The following is a 22,449-nucleotide window of genomic DNA, read 5'->3' as shown; positions in this document are numbered from 1 at the left end:
CTTCTATGATATATTTAGTGCGTGCTTGATTTTAGGTGGAAGGAGAAAATGAGGATCAAGCTTCCGCGGATCAAACCTCTGCAGCAAAGACAAAAAGCATATTCATTGCTCAGAATGTAGCCAGCCTGCAAGAACTGGGTGAGGATCAGCATTGCAGGGGTAGTGCAAGCTCTCCCGTGGAGCAGGAACAGTAAAACACTGCTGTTTGTGTTTGGTAGGTGGCTCTGAAAAATTGCTGCGAGTGTGCCTGAACCTCCCGTACTTCTTGCGATACATAAATCGGTTCCAAGATGCAGTGTCAGCCAACTCATTTTTTATTATGCCAGCCACGGTGGCAGATGCCACTGCTGTTCGTAATGGGTAAGAGCACATCATCGTTCTTCTCTTGTATACAATGGATGCACTGGATGAGAGGAAATAACTGTACCAGCCGTGTGGTTATTGTGCCCCTCCCGTGGGCACTGTGTAGGTTGCAGTGCAGATCCTTAACCTGTGTTGTTGCTGTAGGTTTCACTCGCTGGTAATAGATGTGACCATGGCACTGGATACTCTGTCTCTGCCTGTGTTGGAGCCCCTGACACCCACACGGCTCCAAGATGTGACTGTTCTTGCTCTCAGCTGTCTCTATGCAGGTGACTAGATTTCCTCTATTTTTAGGCCTCTAAGTCATTCTTGTTTCTTTTCTCCTTTCTTACCCACACATCCGAGGCTCACCCTGCAAGTAATCTTTATTTCTTATGGATGTGGCAGCTTTGCACCACACTGCGTGATGTGAGGTCTGGAGCAACGTGAGCTTTGTTGTGATGGTACTGAGGTTCTCATATGTTTTGCAAGTGAGGCTTAGGGACTCAACACCTCCTTAATAGCCTGGAATTTCATCCCTCTCTTTATCTTCAGAGCATAATGTGTGTGCATGCCTGATACTGCTTGTTTTTATGTGCTAAGTGGGAAGATTTTGTCCCCAGATTAAGAAGACTGTTACCTTTGCTTATTTTAAACCAGGTGTGAGTGTGGCAACTTGCATGGCCATCCTACACGTGGGTACCACTCAGCAGGTACGGACTGGGTCTACGAGTTCCAAAGAAGAAGATTATGAAAATGATGCTGCTACTATTGTACAGAAATGTGTAAGTAGGTGGGAAAGAGTGCGTTTGTTTTTTCATTCTTGGCAGAATAGAACTTATGTTTGGCGGTGTAGAACTTATGTTTATTTGGATTGCTGCAGATATCTATTGTTTCTAGGCATTGGACTGGATGATAAAGTAATTGGGTGGCTAATTGTGGAGAGGAAACAGCAATCATATCTGGAGTTTTAAAAGTGTGTGGGCTGGTTTAGTCATTGCTGAGTCCAGTGCTTAAATGGTACTGTGGTTTTGTATCTCTTTGCAGCTTGAAATCTACGAAATGATTGGGCAAGCCATCAGCAATTCACGCCGTGCAGGGGGTGAGGTAAGATCTGTGCGCTTCAGGAAGCTGTTACTACACTGTTGTGTTTTGGCATTTGGATTTACACTATCTTGTCTTTTTTTTTTTCTTTCCCCTCAACCTTTGGATGATAGCATTATCAGAACTTCCAGCTGCTTGGGGCTTGGTGTTTGCTGAACAGTCTCTTCCTCATCTTGAACCTCAGCCCCACAGCGTTGGCTGATAAGGGGAAGGAGAAAGATCCATTGGCTGCTCTTCGTGTCAGAGACATTATTGCTCGGACGAAGGAGGGCGTTGGGTCTCCCAAACTGGGACCTGGAAAAGGGTATGTAAAGGCCCCATTAAAGTAACCATTGTCTATGTACCTAACTGTGCAGAATAGACAATTACTATGGAGTCTTGTTGGTCTCTCCATTTGAAATCCAGCTCTTGATTCGTGAAAAGAAAATGAGCCATCTTTTCTTTGTCAGTTTAGCAAAGCAGTTCCTCAGTCACCTCACTCAGTCTGTCTTTTTTTTTTTCCCTGAAATTACATTGTGTCTTTTATTTTTCTGTAGACATCAAGGGTTTGGTGTTCTGTCAGTGGTGCTAGCAAATCATGCCATCAAATTGCTGTCATCCCTCTTTCAAGATCTTCAAGTGGAGGCATTGCACAAGGTGTGTAGGTAGTTCTTGTGAAACATTTGCCCTTCTCCACTGAAGCACGCTTTAAATTCTCTTTTCAATGCTGTCCTCCAGGGCTGGGAGAGCGACGGCCCACCAGCAGTGCTGGATATCATGGCTCAAAGCACATCCATCCAGAGAATCCAGCGGCTGATAGATTCTGTACCACTCACTAATTTGCTGCTGACTTTGCTGTCTACGTCCTACAGAAAGGTAGGAGCTGGCATGCAGCTGGGGAGGCATCTGAGCAACTCCCACTGTGTGTCATCCACGTGGTGGAAAATTCTCTCTTTACAAACTGTGAATGTGCAAAGAATTTAGAGTTCTGTCAGTGTCAGCTGAAGGCACTCTCGCTCCTCGTTGGGAAGACCGTAAATTTGACAAACTTGTTCTAACAAAATAAGCTCTGTAAGCACAGTGGCATTTGTGAATTTAACAAGAAGATGAAAGGGCTGTGTTCAGAACAGATGCTTTCGTGTTAAAGCTGTTACTTGAAGTGTTGCTTAAAATCTTGGCATGCATGCATTCTTTTCAGCCGTCCTGCATAAACTGTGATACCGCTTTAAGGGAGAGCAGTCTTGAAAAACTTAATAATCACTTGACTAGGATTTACTGGAAGAAAATTAAAGTGCTTTAGCAAGATCATTTGTTTTCAGATTCTTGTCTTTTGTAATCCTGAAATTTAATTTGTCCTTTTAAGGCGTGTGTCTTGCAACGTCAGAGAAAGGGCTCCATGAGCAGTGATGCAAGTGCCTCCACTGATTCAAACACTTACTATGAGGATGATTTTAGTAGCACTGAGGAGGACAGCAGCCAAGGTAATAAACTGTTCAGCAGAGAAATTAAGCCTGGATTTTATGCTCTTTTTCAGCCTTACGGGAAACCTGGCTACTGGGGTTTTGCCTTCTTGGGCTTGGAATAACATGTAATGCTGAAAATATGAAGCAGTTTGCGAGATCTGTTTGGCAGGAGCAATGCTGACTATACTCTTCTATGTAAACTGAAGCCAGAGTGGCTGGTATTTGGCAGTATGTGCTTGAGAGGAGAGTGGAAATAATTTCTTCTTGTAAATTCCTGCTGTAAAACTGCTGAGCCTTGTGACTGGGAGGGAGAAATGAAGATTCCAGATGCCTTAACTCTGCTCATTGAAGCTCTTCTTTGGGCCTTTACTGTGCCAAGCATGAGGTGGTTCTTTACAAAGCTGTGCTTTTGCTTCTCTTGCCTCCTGTGTCAGATGATGACAGTGAACCAATCCTTGGGCAATGGTTTGAAGAGACGATATCTCCGAGCAAAGAGAAAGTGGCCCCACCACCACCCCCTCCACCACCTCCTTTGGAGAGCTCTCCTAGAGTCAAAAGCCCAAACAAACAGACTGCAGGAGAGAATGGGAACATCCTGGCCAGCCGCAAAGATCCAGAATTGGTATGGAAAGATCTCCAGGGTTAATGAAATATGGTGTGCTGTAATGTTCACTTGTCAGTGGCTAGCTATGTTGACAGGAAACGTGATAAATGCCAGATGTTGTTACATATACTACTGATGGAGGACTAGTTGTTACTGGGCTTTGAAGAAGTGTATTTCCTTCACTCTTTCACCAAATAGAATATTGCTGTTGTATTGTTTATTGTTAGGGGGATCCGACTGAGGGCATCAGTTTGGGTTACAAAGGAAGAGGGAAAATGAGGGCAGAACTGTAAGTAAGTTCAGTTGCTGATAGAATGCTGTTAGCATTGGGGTGAGACAAAATAAGTTATGCTGCCAAGAACTTTAGAGACTTGAAACCTTTTCAGAGAATTGTTAAAATTATGAGGAGTGCAGTGAGTGGTGTTGCAATGAGTAGAGCAAATCTGCTCTCCGCTGCCAGGGGTGTTATTAGGGAACTTGATCTATTTTGCTGACAGTTCTGGATTTTTTTAATGTTTTCTTATACTCCCTCAGGTTTTGTTGCTTCTACACTGTGTTTCTCTTTTTCTTTTCAGTTTTTGAGCCTGGCTTCAAACATTTTGAACTTTATCACTTCTTCTATGCTGAACTCCAGGAATAACTTCATTCGCAACTACCTGAGCGTCTCCCTTTCAGAGCAGCACATGGCAACGCTGGCTAGCATCATCAAAGAAGTGGATAAGGATGGGCTTAAGGGTGAGTGAGCAGTACTTCTGTTAGAGAGCACAGATAGTAGGATTTGCAGATGTCTGTTTTCAAAGATCCATGCAGAAATCTTAAATATGGGAGAGCAGCAGATGTAAATGCCTTGGTCTCTGTATTACAGGTACTTCAGATGAGGAGTTTGCTGCTGCATTGTATCACTTCAACCACTCCTTAGTGACCTCAGATCTTCAATCCCCTGCCTTGCAGGTAAAGCTGTGATGAATATATAAAGGAAATTAATGAATGTCGGTGCCTGTTAATGCCTCTGTGTGGACTCTCTGCACCTGGAGTAGCGTGTTGTGATTCCCTTTGACCCTAGAGAATGATAGTTTTCAAACAGAGCTTGGAATGTTTTTTGGATCCAAGTTGACCGACACTTTGCAGTGTGTAAGCTTAACATCCAGAGTTCAGGTTAATCCACTGAATTTTGAAGGTGATGAAGGCTGAAGGAGAAGTGAGTTTGTGTGTTTTGTTTTGGAGACTTGCCTCTGTCCATGTGTTAGCAAGAGGCATTCCTGCAGGTCTACTTTGCTGTATGGGACTGATGCCAAAAGGCCTTGGAATTTTCTCAGGAGAATCTAGTTAATCCCTTTGCTATCATGTGCTAACTTTGTAGCCTCTGGGTTTCATTGCTGGGTCATGGACTGACCTGACTTAACACTGTAAGTAGGGCTTGCTTACCAGTCAGTGAATTCAGAGCCTATACTTTTAGTTGTCTGTTTAAAACTCCTTCTTTTTTCAATTTTTTTCCCCCAAAGCAGTTGAACAGCCTTTCTGCTCAAGTGCAGACTGCAGGCTCTGTATGATTCTGCCAAAGCCTAATCTCTCCTGCTCTGATTTTGTGGCAAATGAGTGGAGATCATGAATGCTATTTTGTCCTGCATTGGTGCTGAAGTTCAAAGTGTGTTGTGTTTTAGATTTCAAAACAACAACATAAATATCTCTCAGTAGCTATGTGTTATATCTATGATTAGAGAAACATTGTTGTATTAGCTCTTTACAACCTCTGGGAGCAATATTCTTTATTCAAATCATGCTTTTAATTAAGTAAAGGAGGCAGGACTTGCTTCTTCTCACCAAGTCTCTGCTTTGTTCCAGAACACACTTCTGCAGCAGCTGGGAGTTGCCCCTTTCTCTGAAGGTCCATGGCCTCTCTATATCCATCCTCAAAGTTTGTCGGTGCTCTCACGACTTCTCCTCATTTGGCAGCATAAAGCCACTGCCCAGGGAGATCCTGATGTCCCAGAATGCCTTAAAGTTTGGGAAAGGTGAGATCATTTTATTTTAGCTCAAAAGTCAGTCATCATCTTGTGGAAATCGTCAGTATTGGTTAGAAGAATAAGCAGAAGAATTAAATGATAAAAATGTTTCTCTAACCTCTGCTTAGAGAGATCTTAAAGATGTATCCAAGCAAGAAGAGAAGTAATGTCTAAACTTTCTCTCCTATTGCCAGGTTTGTGGGCACACTGAAGCAAAATGCCTTGCAAGGGACTCTTCCCAGTGATGCAGAAGATCTGAATGTTGAACATCTCCAACTGCTGCTGCTCATTTTTCACAATTTTTCTGAGAGGGGCCGCAGATTTATCATGCTGCTCTGTATCCAGACCATTGTGGAGCTGACAGTGAACATGGACACCCAGCAAAGTTCTGTACCACTTATCGTGGCACGCCTGCTCTTGGTGTTTGACTATCTGCTCCATCAGTATTCCAAGGCCCCTGTGTACTTGTTTGAGCAGGTAAAAATTTGTGATTCTGTTCTGAAATGTAGTTCATGGCTCAACAGAAATCAGTGACAGACAATCATTTGATGTGTTCTGATCTCTTTGTGTCCTTTACAAGTAACTCAGTTTTGGTTTTGTTACCAATCTTTCAGGTTATAACAAGTGGTTAACTACAGTTGCTGGTTCCTAGTGGCAGGTTCAGTTAGAGCATAAATTTGTGACAGAACTGCTGTCCTAGTAAATCCTGCTGAGGACAGGGTGAAGGCCCTGCCTTATCTTTCAAAGTCATGGCTATTTTGAGTATTTAGACACCATTTCAAATACCTTGTAAGCTCTGTTCTTGCTTTAGCTTGTCCCTGTTGAGTTATGGCACTGTTCTCATTAATGAGACACAAGTATTTTATGTGTGGTTTTTTCAGCAGGTGGAAGCTCATTAGGTAGGATCCAGGGCTTCCTTCAGAAGCTGAGAAAACTTTGTTGTAGGAATGGGATTGTTTGTATCTCATGGCTTTTTTTTTTTATTGTTGTGGTTCCCCTGCTTAATGACTTAATGCTTTTCTATTCAGGTGCAGTATAACTTGCTGACTCCACCCATTGGCTGGGTGAGTGGGTCCCAGGACAGCAGCAGACGAACCTCTGTCCCCCTCTATCATGGTTTTAAAGAGGTAGAAGAAAACTGGAGCAAACACTGCTCATCAGGTAGGAAAGAAAACATGAGGAATTCTTTGTTCCAAGATTTGCTTTTGCAAGTAAATGAGAGCCATTCCTGTGGCCTAGGTACCTTTTCCTGCCTTTGACAGGCATAACAGATAAAAATGCATGCAGTTATGCTTGAACAGTTTTTAATAAACAAAATTATCATTGTTTGTCACCTTCCAGATGTAGTTCCACAACCCAGGTTCTACTGCATCCTATCTCTAGAAGCTTCTGAAGATGATCTGAACCGTCTAGATACCACGGTACTGAGATTTTTTCCAGAGTCTCTTTCTGTAAGCCTTCAAAAGGGCAGTGTTGCCTTCACAAGTGCCAGGGCAAACTGATGAGAAGGAAAGACCTGATGCAGTAGCTAGAGCAGGAATTTTATCCACGTGGAGAAAAGAGTAGTGACTGAATAAGATAATGTGGGATCCCTTTTTGCACTGAGTTATGTGTCAGGGAAGTCCATTTGCAAATTCAGATGTACTGCTGTGAAAGTGTGTTGGCCTGCTTGTCGTGATGCATGTGACTCAATTATTTCTGCTGCAGAGCAGAGCCCTATCATATCCACACTTCTCAGTGCTGCTGAAGCATCTGAGGCAAAGATATGATAAGTAGGGTTACTTTCCCATCAGTTTGATCCAAGTTCTTTCAGAATACCTGACAGAATTAACTTCCTGAAGTCACTGATCTGTGGGTATTCTGAGTACTTAGTAGAAAGTATAAATAAATGCAGATGCACAACAGTGATCCTGAGTTGTCATCTCTTGCAGGTTTGTGAGGTCCTTTTCTCTAGGGCTATGAAGTATGATGAGCTGTACACAGCGCTGACTTCACTGCTTGCAGCAGGGTCACAGTTTGATACTCTGAGGAGGAGGGAGAACAAAAATGTCACTGCACTGGTAAGGCTGTATGTGTTGATGTAATGTCTGTGCTGAGGAGTAGCAGGTTTTCAATCTTGGTGTTTGCAATAAAGTATTCAATTGGAGTATTAAGGACAGTGGTTGGAGTAATGGAGAACTGAAAAACCACATAGCTAAAAGAAGTGGTTTTGGTGGTGGTGTATTTCTCGAGGATTTTTAATCCATAGCATGTTTTAGACTTACTGTTCCTTCCAGGTAATGCCAGTAGGTTTGCCTGGAATATGACGAGACAGAAAAAAATTGTGTAATCCTTCCTTTTTTTCTTCCCTTTTTTTTCTTTCTTGCTCCTCTTTTTTCTCTGCTTCATTGCATAACATGACAGAAATTCAGTCCGCCACGTGTTCACCCAATTTAGCACATCTGATGAGATAATTTCAGTAGCTGCAATGATTGAAACTGCCATCTTCCTTTACTAACTTATCCAACTATGCTTTTGTTTAGGAAGCCTGTGCACTTCAGTACTACTTCTTGATACTGTGGCGGATACTGGGGATTTTGCCTCCATCCAAAAGCTACATGAATCAGTTAGCTACAAACACACCAGAGATGAGTGAATGTGATATTTTGCACACACTGCGCTGGTCTTCTCGCCTGCGAATCACATCTTATGTCACGTGGATCAAGGTTACAGTCTCATCTTCACTGGGGTGTTTTGTAACGTTGTTTATTAGTAAGAATGTCAGTTTCTTGTTCTTTTATGCTTAGTGCATGTGGGATTTAATGTGTGGGCATGGTGGTGAGAAGTGGGAACGTGTCTGCATTTTTGAAGTGTTCTAGGCTGGTAGTTGGCAGAGTGCTTAATTAGCATGGTCTTTTTCTGGCCTCTGTAGGATCACCTTACCAAGCAGGGGATGAAAGCTGAACATGCTGCTTCTCTCATTGAATTGGCCTCCAGCAAGTGCAGCTCAGTAAAATATGATGTGGAAATAGCAGAAGAATACTTTGCTCGACAGGTGAGCTGGTGCAAATGCAGATGGTGCACAGGGAACATCTGTTTGTGTGGAATAGGTTGCACTAATAGTTCAATTCATTTACCTTTTAAGATATCTTCATTTTGTGGCATCGACTGCACAACTATTCTCCAGCTGCACGAAGTTCCCAGCTTACAGTCCATTTACACCCTTGATGCTGCAATTTCCAAGATCCAGGTTTCTCTAGATGAGCACTTTACCAAGCTAGCTGCAGAAACTGATCCACAGAAGTCTTCAGAGATAACCAAGAACCTCCTACCTGCTACACTGCAGCTTATTGACACTTATGCTACATTTACCAGGTACAGTCCATGGCATCTCTGATAGAAATCATGTTTGCTTCTGTGCATAAGGGTTATCATTTTATTTGTTGTTACTCTTAGATCCTTTAGAGTGGACACTATTTTTAATAGAAGAAAAAGCACCTCAAGCTGTAATGTGGTTATTTCTAAGTAGCTTGATCTTTCAAGACTTCCTAGCAAGTTTGTAAAATCAGCTTTTCCTCCAAAGATGAAACCTCTTCTTACCACTCTGTAGGATAGTGCTGCTTAAGGTTATTTCACTGTCATTATTGAGACTGTCAGAGAGACCATCAGGGAGAGGGGGGGGTGTTAATTCTTAGATTAAGAGTCTGAAGTCTTCTAAACTCTCATTAGCCCCTATGTAGAAGAAAGCAAAAGTAAATCAGCTTTTTCTCTTGAGCAGATGCTTTTGCTGGTAAGAAGCTTAGAGGAGATAAAAGCCCTGAACTCTCATAGTGGTATCACGTGAAGTATGGGGCAGAACTTCAGAAATTTGCTTTCTTATCCGTCACCATATTGACACATTTAGTTATGAAATGCAGAACTTCCTTGAAGTGAATCCTTTCCCTTATGAATGCAGATCTTACTTGCTACGTAGCCTCTTTGAGGAGGGCTCCAGTGAGAACAAACCTTCTGAAGAGAAGCTACGAGGGTATGCTGCTGTCCTGGCCATTGGATCCAGCCGTTGCAAGTCCAATACTCTAGGTAAGCGTCCAGGGTAGTTCAGATTTCCTTTTGTGCACAGGTGAAGCTTTCTGTGTTTCCAACATTCAACTTCAAAGTTTGTGTGCTGGCTCATGTGCTCTTTTTCCTCTGTCGTTGTGCACTGTCCTATCAGCAGCAGACTGGGAAGTCTTTTAGTATTGTAGCAGCTGAAGAAGAGGGGCAAACCTTGAAAAAGTAACTCACTTTTGTGGGCTTATCTGGCTTATTGAAATGCTTTTATAACCATGCTGGTGCTCCATGGCCATACTAATGTGTTGAAGACAGCTGTGAATTAGTATTTTTGCCATGTCTCCTGTTGTTCTAAGAAAGTGAAAGAAGCTGATAAGCTGATGCAAACATCAGGAATATTTTTGACTGGTAGAAAAGCACGAGAGTAGCCTTCAGCAGGATTACAGATCAAACTTAGCTACAGTCATGTCCTGGTTATCTCGTGATCTGGTTTTAAACTTTTTTTAGAAGCATTCTGGTTTTCAACAGGACCCATGATATTCCACAGTGACTTAACAAGCCTGGGTTGATTGCAGGTCCAATGCTTGTTCAGAACTTACCATCAGCTGTGCAGACTTTATGTGACTCGTGGAACAACATTCATACCAATGAGTTTCCAAACATTGGCTCGTGGGTGAGTCCAGCCTTGTGGGTTGAGCTGACACAATCTTAACTCTGTCAGCTGCTGGGAATGGCGAGTAGTCTGTCTTTCTGCCAAACACAAATTGTTTTGGTTTCTGTGTGTGTTTCAACCCTCAGCGCAACGCCTTTGCAAATGACACAATCCCTGCAGAAAGCTACATCAGTGCAGTTCAGGCTGCCCACCTTGGTACCCTCTGCAGCCAAAGTCTACCTCTTGCAGCTTCCCTAAAACACACCCTTCTCTCCTTGGTCAGACTCACTGGGGATCTCATTGTGTAAGTGGTGTTTTTTTTATATTACATTCTTGTTTCTAATCCTTCTGAGTGTCTGCCTTGATCATACTTCTGTTGGAGCACTTACTGAGCTGGTTCTGATCTCTGAACTGAGCCTTAAGCTCTGTTACATTCAGTGTGCAGTTTTCTATCTCGATGTGGTGTCTCCAAATAGCATTCCTATCAAGGAGCTCCTAAGTCCTTCTGGTGAAGAGACATGAGAAGAAACTGAGAAATAAGATGAGGCCATATGGATCAAATCTGACTGTGTTTTGTTTTCGTTCATTTGTGTGGTCTTTTCAAAGGAAAGAATTTGTTTTATTCCATGCATTTAATGTTAAAATAGTCTCAAAATAATTGTCAACTCTGCATACAATTACCTACTTTTCTTTTGTTTCCAAGCTGGTCGGATGATCTGAACCCACCGCAGGTGATTCATTCCCTGTTGCCACTCCTTTTGGAGACCAGCACTGAGAGTGTGGCAGAGATAAGTAGCAACTCCCTAGAAAGGATCTTGGGTCCTGCAGAATCAGATGAATTCCTGGCACGTGTTTATGAGAAGTTAATTACAGGATGCTATAACATACTGGCCCATCACTCTGATCCAAACAGGTAACGGGCTGTGTGGCTTCTAGTTCTCTTCCAATTAAGCTGTATGCAAAGAACTACTACAGTATATTTAAATATCAATGTAGTTTCTTGAGCAGCAAGACAGAGAGGCGAAAAATCAGCTTATTTTTATCTTTTGAAGACTTATTGTACTTGTTGACTGAAAATGTAAGATACTTTATTCAGCTCACCAGAATTTTCAGCATTGCAGTTTAGGCAGCGTGGATTTTAATCATCTCTTCTAACTCTGGATGGATCACATACGTATCTGGATAGTTTTTTTTTATTTAATCAAATAGAAAATTATGTAAATACAAGCACAAAATCAAAGCTGGAGATGCCGACCTAACTTGCTTTATATTCCTTTGTCTCTATTCTTGCTGTTTATACGGATTGCTAATCCCTTCTTCATCATGGCCAACTAGCCAGATTTATGCTTCCCACCCTTTACTCACTATGTATATAGAGGGAATAAGCTTGGTGCACAGATGTTGATTCTGCCCATCTGAAACGTAAAACCATTAGGCGTGATGATATTGCATCTTTTTAACACTGATCCTCTCTGGATGGGGAGGGTATTCAGAAGGAGATCTTTTGTGCCTTCTGTTAGAGAATGTAAAAATAATTGGATTTTACTTGCTGTATGTGTTGTGGAGTGAGGGTGAGCACAGTAGAGAATGGGTGGAGTCTCTCTAAAAGAGACTTAAAAGTGCAAAAAACCAGCAAGTTAGAGGAATTTGTAACATGAGGGGCTGGAGAGATCTAGGTTATTCTAGATTCCTTAGCTGTAGCTTGCCTGCAGCATGTGCCACTTTTTCTTCTGATTGTTTGATGGTCTTAATGTGATGTTTGTTCATCAGTTGCTTTTCTCTTGTCTCATGGAAGGAGAGCTGCTTTCAGCTAATGGAAGGTTTGATAGAATTGTGTTAGCAATGTTGGCTCTTACTTTGCTTATTGCTCTTGGAATTACTGAAATTATTCTCATGTATTCTTATTTAATATGCATTTTTTGGCCTTCAGTGGCCTGGATGAGTCCATCTTGGAGGAATGCTTACAGCATCTGGAGAAACAGCTGGAGAGCAGCCAGGCTCGAAAAGCCATGGAGGAATTCTTTTCAGAAAGGTAAAATCTGTGTGAAAGTTGTAAATGAAAAACTACTACTTTTAGTTTGGCACAATCAGCTCTTCAGGAATCTTAATGCTTTTGTGCAGAACAGTTCAGACCTGTGTAAGGACAGGACAGACTTCAAGCAGTGCAGGAGAGTGAAAAGATGTTCTGTGTGGGGGAAAGACATAGGATTTTGTCGTTCCAAGTAAAATATGAGCAAAGCCGTGGAGTGATCAGCAGTGGAGGTCTAGTGAAATGAAAAGCATCAGGAGATTTATGAGAGGTACTCTGTACTATAAAACAATACAGTTTAATTTATGAAAGCCCAGTTTCTCTCAGTCCTTCTCAGAGCAACAAAGCTAATTTCAGCGATGAAGGTGTGACACTGGCATAATTTAGAGTTCCAAAGACGAATTGTGTTGGAAACTTCTAACACCACAACAGTGCTGTGAACAGATGTGAAGAGTTAAGTGGAGGGGAGTTTTTCCCCTATTGGAAAACTGCCTGATGTCTGGTCTGGGGCTGTTTATAAAGCTGGCTTAATTTTCACTCACTTCATATAGTGGAGAATTGGTCCAGATCATGATGGCAACAGCCAATGAAAACCTCTCAGCAAAGTTCTGCAACAGAGTGCTGAAATTCTTCACCAAACTCTTCCAGTTAGGTAAGTGGTTGTGTTGAATATTCCTGTCGTGTCCTTGTCTGCCTACTGCTGCTGTTGGATTGGAGGGACTGCAATAGGAAGATGCTTGAATGAAAAGCACTGAAAGAAATTGGAGCGACTTCTTCAATCTTACTGGTTTTTGTATCACCTCTGTGTGTTGCTTGTTCCTTTCTCACTTCCTCTTGTAAGCTTCTCAAGTTTATTTGGCTGTTTTTCCTTTTAGTGCTGGGTAACAGCTAATTTTAGTGTTGGAGAAGGATGAAATCATTTTGGGTCTGAGCTCATGTCAGGAAATAAGTGAAGCATCCTGAAAAAAATTACATTTGCTTGTTGTAGCTGATGGCTTTTCTTAAGCAGCAGAGAAAGCAGGTGCTTTGCACTGGGTCCTTGTTCCAAGTAAATTTTTTATTTGAGTGGGACCACTAACAGAGGGAAAGCCACCTTCAAACACATTCCCTGTAGCATCTATCACTCACTGTAGTTTTCTCCATCAGCTGAGAAGAGTCCCAACCCCAGCCTGCTGCGACTTTGTGGCTCCTTGGCTCAGCTGGCTTGCGTGGAGCCCGTACGTCTCCAGGCCTGGTTAACCAGGATGACCATGTCTCCACCCAAAGATTCAGACCAACTGGATGTTGTTCAAGAGAACAGGCAGCTGCTACAACTCTTGACGACTTACATTGTTCGGGAAAACAGGTGAGGTACTGCTTTTGTCATTGTTTTGTGCTCTGCTGATTTGTTTCTGTCTCTAGGTATGCTAATCAATCGAGTTCCTGATGCTTCCTTTTGTTAGCTTTCAAATAAAATGATTGGGGCACAGCTGTTGCCCATGAGGGCATTGCTGGGTCAGTGTTCTTGCAATATGGGCCTTAGCTGCCCTTCCAGTAGGTGATGTGCAGCATCTGAAACCTTCTTCTTTATTATTAGCCAAGTTGGAGAAGGCGTGTGCACTGTTCTGCTGAGTACTCTAATACCAATGGCAACGGAAATGTTGGCCAACGGCGATGGCACGGGCTTTCCTGAACTGATGGTTGTGATGGCGACGTTGGCTAGTGCAGGACAAGGTGCAGGACACCTCCAGCTGCATGCTGCTGCTGTTGATTGGCTAGGCAAATGGTAAGAGCAAACTGTTGATTGTTCATTTGGCTAAACTGTCTTTATATTTTTCTTATAATATAGGAACAGAAGTGTGGATTTTCTGATGTATGCTTATTCAGTAGCTTGTTGTTTGGAATGTAAGCTGGCTGAGACAGCTGACCTAGAGCAAATTAGGAGCTTGAAGCTAAGATGGGAACTGTGTTTATACTTCCCAAAGGCGGCTAGTTGTAATGATCTTCCCTTTGTGTTACAGCAAGAAATACTTGTCTCAAAAGAACGTTGTCGAAAAAATGAATGCCAATGTCATGCAGGGAAAGGTAAGACTCGTGGCTGCTGTTTAACTGGCAGAAATAGATGTCAGGCAGGAGGTGCTTCAGCTCTTCCGTTCTTGTGTAGTGAGAACTTGAAAACAATTTGGCTGGGGGTGTGTGTGCTGTGTTTTCCTCCCTTATAATAGCTGCTGTGGGATTTAAGCATTGCTTCTCATTTGCATTCATCTCGACTTCATAGCATGTTACTATCCTGGAGTGTACGTGCCATATCGTCTCTTACCTGGCTGATGTCACTAATGCACTGAGCCAGACCAGTGGACAAGGACCAAGTCACCTTTCTGTCGATGGCGAGGAACGGGCAATTGAGGTGGATTCAGATTGGGTGGAAGAGTTGGCAGTGGAAGAGGAGGACTCTCAAGCTGAAGATTCGGTAGGCAGTAGGCACAGTTAATGCTGCAGATGAGCTAGGTGGTGCTAAAACTCACTGCTCTTGGAATACTCATGCAAATGTGTGAGAAACATGTTCTGTACCATGTGCCTTTGCTGTAGAAGTGCAGTTATAATACATTACTAGAATACTTTTCTTCTTAATAGGATGAAGATTCTCTTTGTAATAAACTCTGCACCTTCACCATTACACAGAAAGAATTCATGAATCAGCATTGGTAAGAATCTCTCTCAACTCTTGGGTCAGAATTTCAGCCTGCTAGTTCAGGCCATTAAGAAAAAAACAAACGCAGTCTGTGGAGCCTTCTGGAAGTACCGTTCTTCATAACTCAGCTGGCTTATTTCGTGCAGGTATCACTGTCACACTTGCAAGATGGTTGATGGGGTTGGCGTTTGCACCGTTTGTGCTAAAGTTTGTCACAAGGATCATGAGATTTCTTATGCCAAATATGGATCGTTCTTCTGTGACTGTGGAGCCAAGGAGGATGGCAGTTGCCTGGTAAAGTGCTTTGATTTCCACCTACCGTTGTACCATGTTTGCTTAAGGTGCACAGCTGACACTCTCTTTTCCCATGTTTTCCACTAGCAGCAGAGTAACTTTATATCAAAAAGGAATGTGTTTCTAATACTTGGATGGAGAGTATCATGCAGGATACTTTTTTTTTGAAAATTGCTGCTTTTTGAGAGCTTTGCATTCTGTTTCTTTGGAATTGCATTAGATTTGTTGCTGTTACAATCTGTATTCATTTTGTCAGTGAGAAAAACTGGTTTGGGCTTTTAACCTTCCTATGTCATCCCCAGGCCTTGGTGAAGAGGACTCCCAGCAGTGGTATGAGCTCTACCATGAAGGAATCTGCCTTCCAGAGTGAGCCCAGAGTGCCAGAGAGTGTTATTCGACATGCAAGCACCTCTCCTGCAGAGAAGGCCAAGGTCACCATCAGTGAGGGGAAGGGCCCTGATGAGGAAAAACCCAAGAAGAGCAGCCTGTGTAGAAATGTTGAGGGCTGTCGAGAGGAATTACAGTCTCAGGTATAGTTATCAGCTGGCTTTTAGAAGGAAGGTGGTTTGTGTAGATGATCTTAGGTGAACAGTGTTGGTTGTCAGCCAAGCTGCTTGATTTTTGTGGTTTTCTTTTTTATAGTAGAAATTATAGAAGCAACTTTAGGTTTTAAAAACCAGTTGAGGTGCAGGTCTTGTGAAAACCCAACAGGAGTATCTTGATTCTCGCTTGGCATATCTCTTTCTTATAGGCCAACTTCTCCTTTGCTCCTTTGGTGCTGGAGATGCTGAATTTCTTAATGGATGCAATTCAGATAAACTTCCAGCAAGCCTCAGCCATGGGGAGCAGCAGTCGTGCGCAGCAGGCTCTCAATGAGCTGCATACACTGGACAAGTCAGTAGAAATGACAGACCAGTTGATGGTACGATCCTAAAGGGGTTATTCTGGGTAATTAAATTATGGGTAGCTTTTAAAATTCAGTCATACACTCTTTCTATGTTTTGTCCCTTGCTAATGGCTCAGGTCCCAACTCTTGGTTCCCAAGAGGGCGCCTTTGAGAACGTCCGCATGAATTACAGCGGTGATCAGGGCCAGACCATCCGGCAGCTGATCAGCGCCCACGTGCTGAGGAGGGTGGCCATGTGTGTGCTGTCATCCCCACATGGACGTCGGCAGCACCTGGCTGTGAGTCATGAAAAGGGCAAGGTGAGTGCTCTAGCTCTGGAAGGTCTTCTGTCAAGTGGTGCGTGGCTTCGAACAACCACTCACCCTTGGGAGAGAAGAACTCTCAGAGCAGAAATGGTGAAAAGCTCAGGGATGCTGTCATGGAGCTGAAATGGAAACGATTTTCTCTCTGGAAGTCTAAATCTGGGTAACTAGGTTCATTTCTTGCAGATTACAGTCCTTCAGCTCTCGGCGTTGCTGAAACAAGCAGACTCCAGCAAAAGAAAACTGACCCTCACACGCCTTGCATCTGCACCTGTTCCCTTTACTGTACTGAGCCTAACTGGAAATCCCTGCAAGGAGGACTACTTAGCTGTGTGTGGACTGAAAGTGAGTGCCTGAGTAACTCTTTTCTAGGCAGTTGGAAACCTCATCTCAAAACCATCCATAATTTTCTTTTGAAGAACTAGCTCAGAGCCAGCTCCAAAAGTCTGTCACTAATTTTAGCTTATGAATCATTTGCTTACTAGATACATGAAGTAAAAGAGGCAATACCTATATGAGTGATGTAATAAATGGGACAGTGTCTCAAAATAATGATGTTTTTAGGCCAGATTTACTTGAAGCCAGGAGCAAGATAAATCCATGTGAAACCTGAAGTGTGTTAGAACCAGTCCGTAACAGCTGGTGTATTGTAACAAGGACTCACTTTCTGGTATTCTTCCAAATTCACGTTCAGCTTTCACAGTGCAGAAGCCACAAATCTGGAATTTAGCTAAGAAACAGCTGGAACAGAGTATATATTTCTTAAACTGCAGGAATTTTAGATTCTTACTGCATGAATCATCATTGAAGGTGAGATCAATGCCAGCTTGTAACTCTGTTCTTGGCTTGAAATATATACAGGTGTTCTGTTATGTATTCATTTATATTCATTACTCCAGGACTGCCACGTGTTAACATTCAGCAGCTCTGGATCAGTTTCTGACCATTTGGTACTTCATCCCCAACTGGCCACTGGAAATTTCATCATTAAAGCCGTGTGGCTGCCAGGATCCCAAACGGAGCTTGCTATTGTGACTGCAGACTTTGTGAAGGTATGTTTGCTCATAAGCTATTGGTTTGTGGTCATTGTCTTTCAGACTTAGAAGCCTGGATCTCTGCAGAGTTGCATGCAGAGGAATTATATTCTTAGTTAGAAGTAAAATGGAAATACAAGTTTGTGCTACTACTAACTCTTTCCTGAATTCTCCCCACAGATTTATGATCTCTCTGTGGATGCCTTGAGCCCAACATTCTATTTCCTGCTACCAAGTTCCAAAATCAGGGATGTCACTTTCCTCTTCAATGAGGAGGGAAAGAACATAATAGTGATCATGTCTTCTGCTGGGTACATCTACACACAGCTCATGGAGGAGGCAAGCAGTGCCCAGCATGGTCCATTCTATGTCACCAATGTGCTTGAAGTCAATCACGAGGACCTAAAGGTACGGATGACTTCTCTTTCTTGTAGTGTAGGCACAGTGACTTCTCTATTTTTTCAGTCTTACAATTGAAGGCAGAAGTTTCCTTTCCTTCCCTTTTTTTTAAAGCTCCCTTATCCAGATCAATGAGCTTGCCATTCCTCTGAGGATAGAAATATCCTTGCAGTGAAAGGGAGTGGGGGTAAAAATGAAACCCCTTGATCCTTTCATCTAGAAAATGTAGCGTGTTTTTCCATGGCTCACTCTGAAGTTGTGCCCAGCAGGATTTCTCAGCAGGGAGATGTCTTGAGAGCAGTGCTGTGCACAGAGAGAGGCACTCCAGAGGTGTGGTAGCAAGATCACATGAAGTCATTGACCTTAGCTGGAGCTGCTGAGGTGGAATGAGCTTTTGTTTGTGGTCCATAGCTCTGTATTCTTGGGGTGTGCTATGCATGCAGGTGATTTAAAATCCATGCACGTCTTACTCAGTGCTTTTCCCTGAGCCTGCATTTTTGAAACAGGGAAATAGATGAGAAGGTGACCTGCAGAACAGCTCTTTTATGAGCTGGGAATGTGGGGAGTGCTCCATGTGAGACTGTCATACAACATTCAGGCACACAGCTGCTGTAGCTGAGGGCACTACCTACAGCATGCAATCTCAGTATCCCATTCACAGCTCTTTGAAGTATCTGCTGGATGAGTCCATCGGGGAATTTAGCTTAGAAAATTGTCATTTTGGACTTATTTTCTCTCACTGGTGGAAAGAGAAACTTAAAAGCCTGACTGCTTGAGAGTGTTTCGGAGGATGCACGTTTATCTTAAATGTCCTTATTTCTCTCTGATCCCACAGGACAGTAACGGCCAGGTAGCAGGAGGTGGTGTGTCAGTGTATTACTCCCATGTCCTACAGATGTTGTTCTTCAGTTATTGTCAAGGCAAATCCTTTGCAGCCACCATCAGCCGAGCCAGCCTGGAAGTGCAGCGGCTGTTTCCAATTAACATAAAGAGGTGAGACTCAGGTGCAAGGCTCCCTTGAAGTTTTTCTGTCTATTTATTAGTAATAAATATTACTAATTAACAGCACAGTCCCAAATAGCCAAAGCCTGTAGTGAAGTTCCTCTTTTTGTCTGATGCTTTTTCATTACTTTTAATGTTACTTCTGGCCTAACATCAGGCTGAATTGAAACCAGAGCTGACTGTTTCAGCAGTGGAGTGCGTATGCATCTCTTCCCACTAGGATTTCACAGCAGAAAGGTGGCTTCAGAGCAGCCTTACTGCACGATGTGGAGCTGCTTGTGGTGCAGCAGCTGGAACTGATGGGATTACCCACCCTCGCAGAGGCTGCAGAGCAGGAAGCCTTTGTTTCCTTTCGGCACCAGTACTGCAGTGGACCTTGTGCATTGTGCATATTAAGGCTTATTTTCAGGCTCCCTCGAGGGAAACCAATCTCTTATGCTGTGAATATGGCAAGAAAAAAGCTGTCCTGTCATCCGCTCTGACAACTCGAGCTGGGCATTTCAGCCACAGGCTCATTGCTAGCTTGACACAAAGCCACTATCTTGAGTAGGCCCTGTGGAAGGGTCACGTTCCAAGAGCTCTCTGTCCTCAGTTAAGTTTGGCTTAGTGTTTTTCAGGGTTATTTTGTTGTTGTTTTTTTTCAACCAGTGGACAAAGTCACACAGATTCTCCTGCATTCGCCCTTGCTTAGTGCCACTGAGTGTGCTGAAACATGGAACTGTGTCCATGTGAATTTTAACTTAAATGCCAGCTTCCTGTGCTAGAACATAGCAATATGTTGCTACCCCTAATAGTAGCCAGGTGACAGGAGTGTCTGCTTGAATAAGATAGCTGAAAAACATTTTAAAATTACTATCTAGGCTTCAGGAATACAATTTTACTAGGTAAGTGTGTTTCCTTGAGTTCTCATAATACAGACCAGGGCTTTGTGTTGGGATGCTTGTGCCTTCTGTTTACTTAAGTTAAAGAATCACAGAATTGCAGGGATTAGAAGGGACCTCGCATTAAGTCCAACCCCCTGCAAAATATAGGTACCCTACATTAGGTCTCACAGGGTGAGCATCCAGAACTTTGTTTCAGGTCTCTCATCTATAAACTGGGCTTACGTGTTCCTGGCTGTTCAGTGATTTGAATTCCTGAAGTGGAGGAAGCTTTAACCTATCTAATGCTTGTAATTTTTTTGTGTGTGTGTTTCCACTTGTTGCTTCTTAAATCAGTGTCATTCTGTCCTTCATCTCTTGCAGTTCAAATGGTGGGAGTAAGACTTCTCCAGCACTGTGTCAGTGGTCTGAAGTCATGAACCACCCTGGCTTGGTGTGCTGTGTTCAGCAAACCACAGGTGTCCCTCTGGTGGTGATGGTGAAACCAGACACCTTTCTTATCCAGGAGATTAAAACCTTGCCAGCCAAAGCAAAGGTCTGTGGTGGTTTTCTATATTTTTGGCCCTTCAAATGTATTCTCTTGTTCCAATAACACCATCTCTAGTTTTGGCAGCCTTTTTAATCCAGAGTGTTTGTTTCTTCAAGCAGCAGTTGCCAGATCGTTTCCTTGACTTCTCTTGTCTGCATTCACAGATTCAGGACATGGTGGCCATCCGCCACACAGCCTGCAATGAGCAGCAGAGAACTACTATGATCCTCCTGTGTGAAGATGGCAGCCTGAGGATCTACATGGCCAATGTGGAGAATACCTCCTACTGGCTGCAGCCCTCGCTGCAGCCTAGCAGTGTCATCAGCATCATGAAGCCTGTTCGCAAGCGCAAGGCAGCTGCTATCAGTAAGGGACTTCTGTATCTCATACAGGTGGCAAATACAGCCATGAAGATTGATCAACATTATATACATACTTAAGACGTTCACTTCTGACATTTACCAGTTGACCTCGGGGCTTAAGTGCTCCAAGTACTGTTCTGGCTGAAGTCTTTCCATAGATCTGTGTAACAGTACATAGCTATCAGGCTAGCATGGATGTTTCCAAAGGAGGAGAGCTTTTCTTGCAGGTTGTTTAACCATATCTTTGCCTCTTGAGACTATTTCATGTCAAAAAACATCTGTCTTCTCTCTTTTAGCAACTCGCACATCCAGCCAAGTGAACTTTCCTATTGACTTCTTTGAACACAACCAGCAACTCACAGATGTGGAGTTTGGAGGCAATGATCTGCTGCAGGTCTACAATGCTCAGCAGATAAAGCACCGTCTCAATTCCACTGGAATGTATGTGGCCAACACAAAGGTAAATGGGGCACTTTGGTCATTCCAGTGGGCTTCCAAGTGATGTTCTTGTCCAGAGTGATGGTACTTCTTTGTGATTTGTCTTCTGCAGCCTGGAGGTTTCACCGTTGAAGTTACAAACAATAACAGCACAATGGTGATGACAGGCATGCGGATCCAGATTGGCACACAAGCAATAGAGAGAGCACCCTCATACCTGGAGATATTTGGCCGTACTATGCAGCTGAATCTGACCAGGGCTCGGTGGTTTGACTTCCCTTTCACTCGTGAGGAAGCCTTGCAAGCAGACAAAAAACTAACCTTCTTCAGTAAGTCCCTGTTAATTGCTTGCCTTGCTTGCCTGTTGGGTTTGTTTCAGTATGTGGAAGCTATTTTACTTCAGCTGACAGTAAGGAGAGTTTCCACAAGCTGTTCATTTGACCTGTCCAAAGAAACAGTTTGAGGGGCAGGTCCTGCACACAGTAAATGTTTCTTTAGGGGCCCGATGGATAAATGTGCAGTAGCCCAACTGGAAGAATTGTGGGTGGAGGTAATAGAGAAGGGAAGTAAGCTTGAAAAGGAGATGAAACTGTTAGTGTGGGCACACATTCATGCAGCTTATTTTTGTTAGTCATTAAACAAGCTTCTCTCCTTACTGCAGTTGGGGCTTCTGTGGATCCTGCTGGAGTCACGATGTTGGATTCCATAAAAATTTATGGCAAAACCAAAGAGCAGTTTGGATGGCCTGACGAGCCCCCTGAGGATTTCCCATCTGCTTCCGTGAGCAGTGTTTGTCCCCCAAACCTGAATCAAGGGAATGGTACTGGAGACACAGAGTCAGCTACCCCTGCTGCTGCCAGTGGGACTGTCCTGGAGAGGTATCTTTGCAGTCTTTCTTGTATTTCTCCTTGAAAATGGATAGTTGCTCTAGAGGACTCCTAGGCACGTTTGTGTGCTTTTCAAAACATGGAATACTTAGGGAATTAGTGCAGTGTTCTCACTGCCAGACAAAATAACAACTGAAAAGTTGATGGTTCTAAGGAGAGTGTTGTGCTCTCCTGATTTATCTGGTGAGTTAGAGGGAGAGTTCTGTGTGCACGCTTCGTGTTGCTGAATTCATTTGCTGTAGGAGTCTTGAAGGGCTAAAGTAGATTTCTGCTTTCTTTGGTGCATTTTCTCATTTCAAGATAGTCCTCTGTCATTCTCTGGAGCTCACAAAATTTAGGCCTCTCTGAAGTTGAGTTCAGAGGTGTAATTTCTGTGTGTCCTTGCTTAGAGTGCTTCCCAACAACCTATCTTAAGAACCCATATATTGCAGGCCTAACTACTTTAAGGGAGAAGGTTCCCCCTCCACTACTCCTGCTGAGACTCGCAGGGCTGATCTGAGGATATATTAGGCAGAAGAAATAGAACTTTTTCAATGTC

General features: G+C 43.2%; 1 protein-coding gene across 5 annotated transcripts in view; it reads left to right on the top strand.

The window, feature by feature from the left end:
• The window catches only part of UBR4 (ubiquitin protein ligase E3 component n-recognin 4), a 66,844-nt gene that overhangs the window by 4,643 nt on the left and 39,752 nt on the right, over window positions 1-22,449 (top strand). For all 5 annotated transcript variants that reach the window (XM_065738123.1, XM_065738122.1, XM_065738121.1 and 2 more), the window contains exons 6-49: window positions 36-138; window positions 219-360; window positions 508-632; window positions 1,003-1,127; window positions 1,390-1,449; window positions 1,560-1,750; window positions 1,983-2,082; window positions 2,164-2,301; window positions 2,789-2,906; window positions 3,323-3,510; window positions 4,068-4,227; window positions 4,358-4,443; window positions 5,335-5,504; window positions 5,690-5,972; window positions 6,524-6,656; window positions 6,837-6,916; window positions 7,427-7,555; window positions 8,018-8,200; window positions 8,407-8,529; window positions 8,620-8,849; window positions 9,430-9,554; window positions 10,100-10,197; window positions 10,323-10,480; window positions 10,880-11,089; window positions 12,107-12,208; window positions 12,757-12,857; window positions 13,352-13,550; window positions 13,782-13,970; window positions 14,206-14,269; window positions 14,463-14,654; window positions 14,819-14,889; window positions 15,023-15,170; window positions 15,473-15,700; window positions 15,922-16,092; window positions 16,194-16,376; window positions 16,566-16,724; window positions 17,279-17,431; window positions 17,594-17,821; window positions 18,648-18,805; window positions 20,059-20,230; window positions 20,389-20,590; window positions 20,883-21,046; window positions 21,137-21,353; window positions 21,686-21,902. In XM_065738123.1, coding sequence (XP_065594195.1) covers window positions 36-138; window positions 219-360; window positions 508-632; window positions 1,003-1,127; window positions 1,390-1,449; window positions 1,560-1,750; window positions 1,983-2,082; window positions 2,164-2,301; window positions 2,789-2,906; window positions 3,323-3,510; window positions 4,068-4,227; window positions 4,358-4,443; window positions 5,335-5,504; window positions 5,690-5,972; window positions 6,524-6,656; window positions 6,837-6,916; window positions 7,427-7,555; window positions 8,018-8,200; window positions 8,407-8,529; window positions 8,620-8,849; window positions 9,430-9,554; window positions 10,100-10,197; window positions 10,323-10,480; window positions 10,880-11,089; window positions 12,107-12,208; window positions 12,757-12,857; window positions 13,352-13,550; window positions 13,782-13,970; window positions 14,206-14,269; window positions 14,463-14,654; window positions 14,819-14,889; window positions 15,023-15,170; window positions 15,473-15,700; window positions 15,922-16,092; window positions 16,194-16,376; window positions 16,566-16,724; window positions 17,279-17,431; window positions 17,594-17,821; window positions 18,648-18,805; window positions 20,059-20,230; window positions 20,389-20,590; window positions 20,883-21,046; window positions 21,137-21,353; window positions 21,686-21,902 — 6,776 coding nt within the window. The remainder of the gene's footprint in view (window positions 1-35; window positions 139-218; window positions 361-507; window positions 633-1,002; window positions 1,128-1,389; window positions 1,450-1,559; window positions 1,751-1,982; window positions 2,083-2,163; window positions 2,302-2,788; window positions 2,907-3,322; window positions 3,511-4,067; window positions 4,228-4,357; window positions 4,444-5,334; window positions 5,505-5,689; window positions 5,973-6,523; window positions 6,657-6,836; window positions 6,917-7,426; window positions 7,556-8,017; window positions 8,201-8,406; window positions 8,530-8,619; window positions 8,850-9,429; window positions 9,555-10,099; window positions 10,198-10,322; window positions 10,481-10,879; window positions 11,090-12,106; window positions 12,209-12,756; window positions 12,858-13,351; window positions 13,551-13,781; window positions 13,971-14,205; window positions 14,270-14,462; window positions 14,655-14,818; window positions 14,890-15,022; window positions 15,171-15,472; window positions 15,701-15,921; window positions 16,093-16,193; window positions 16,377-16,565; window positions 16,725-17,278; window positions 17,432-17,593; window positions 17,822-18,647; window positions 18,806-20,058; window positions 20,231-20,388; window positions 20,591-20,882; window positions 21,047-21,136; window positions 21,354-21,685; window positions 21,903-22,449) is intronic.

The sequence above is a fragment of the Cyrtonyx montezumae genome, unplaced genomic scaffold (assembly GCF_038088225.1).
Source record: "Cyrtonyx montezumae isolate F1298 unplaced genomic scaffold, pur_monq_1.0 scaffold_21, whole genome shotgun sequence".
In the NCBI taxonomy this organism is placed as follows: Eukaryota; Metazoa; Chordata; class Aves; order Galliformes; family Odontophoridae; genus Cyrtonyx; species Cyrtonyx montezumae.
The sequence above is the reverse complement of the archived record's forward strand: the minus strand, read 5'-3'. Positions and strand labels throughout refer to the sequence as shown.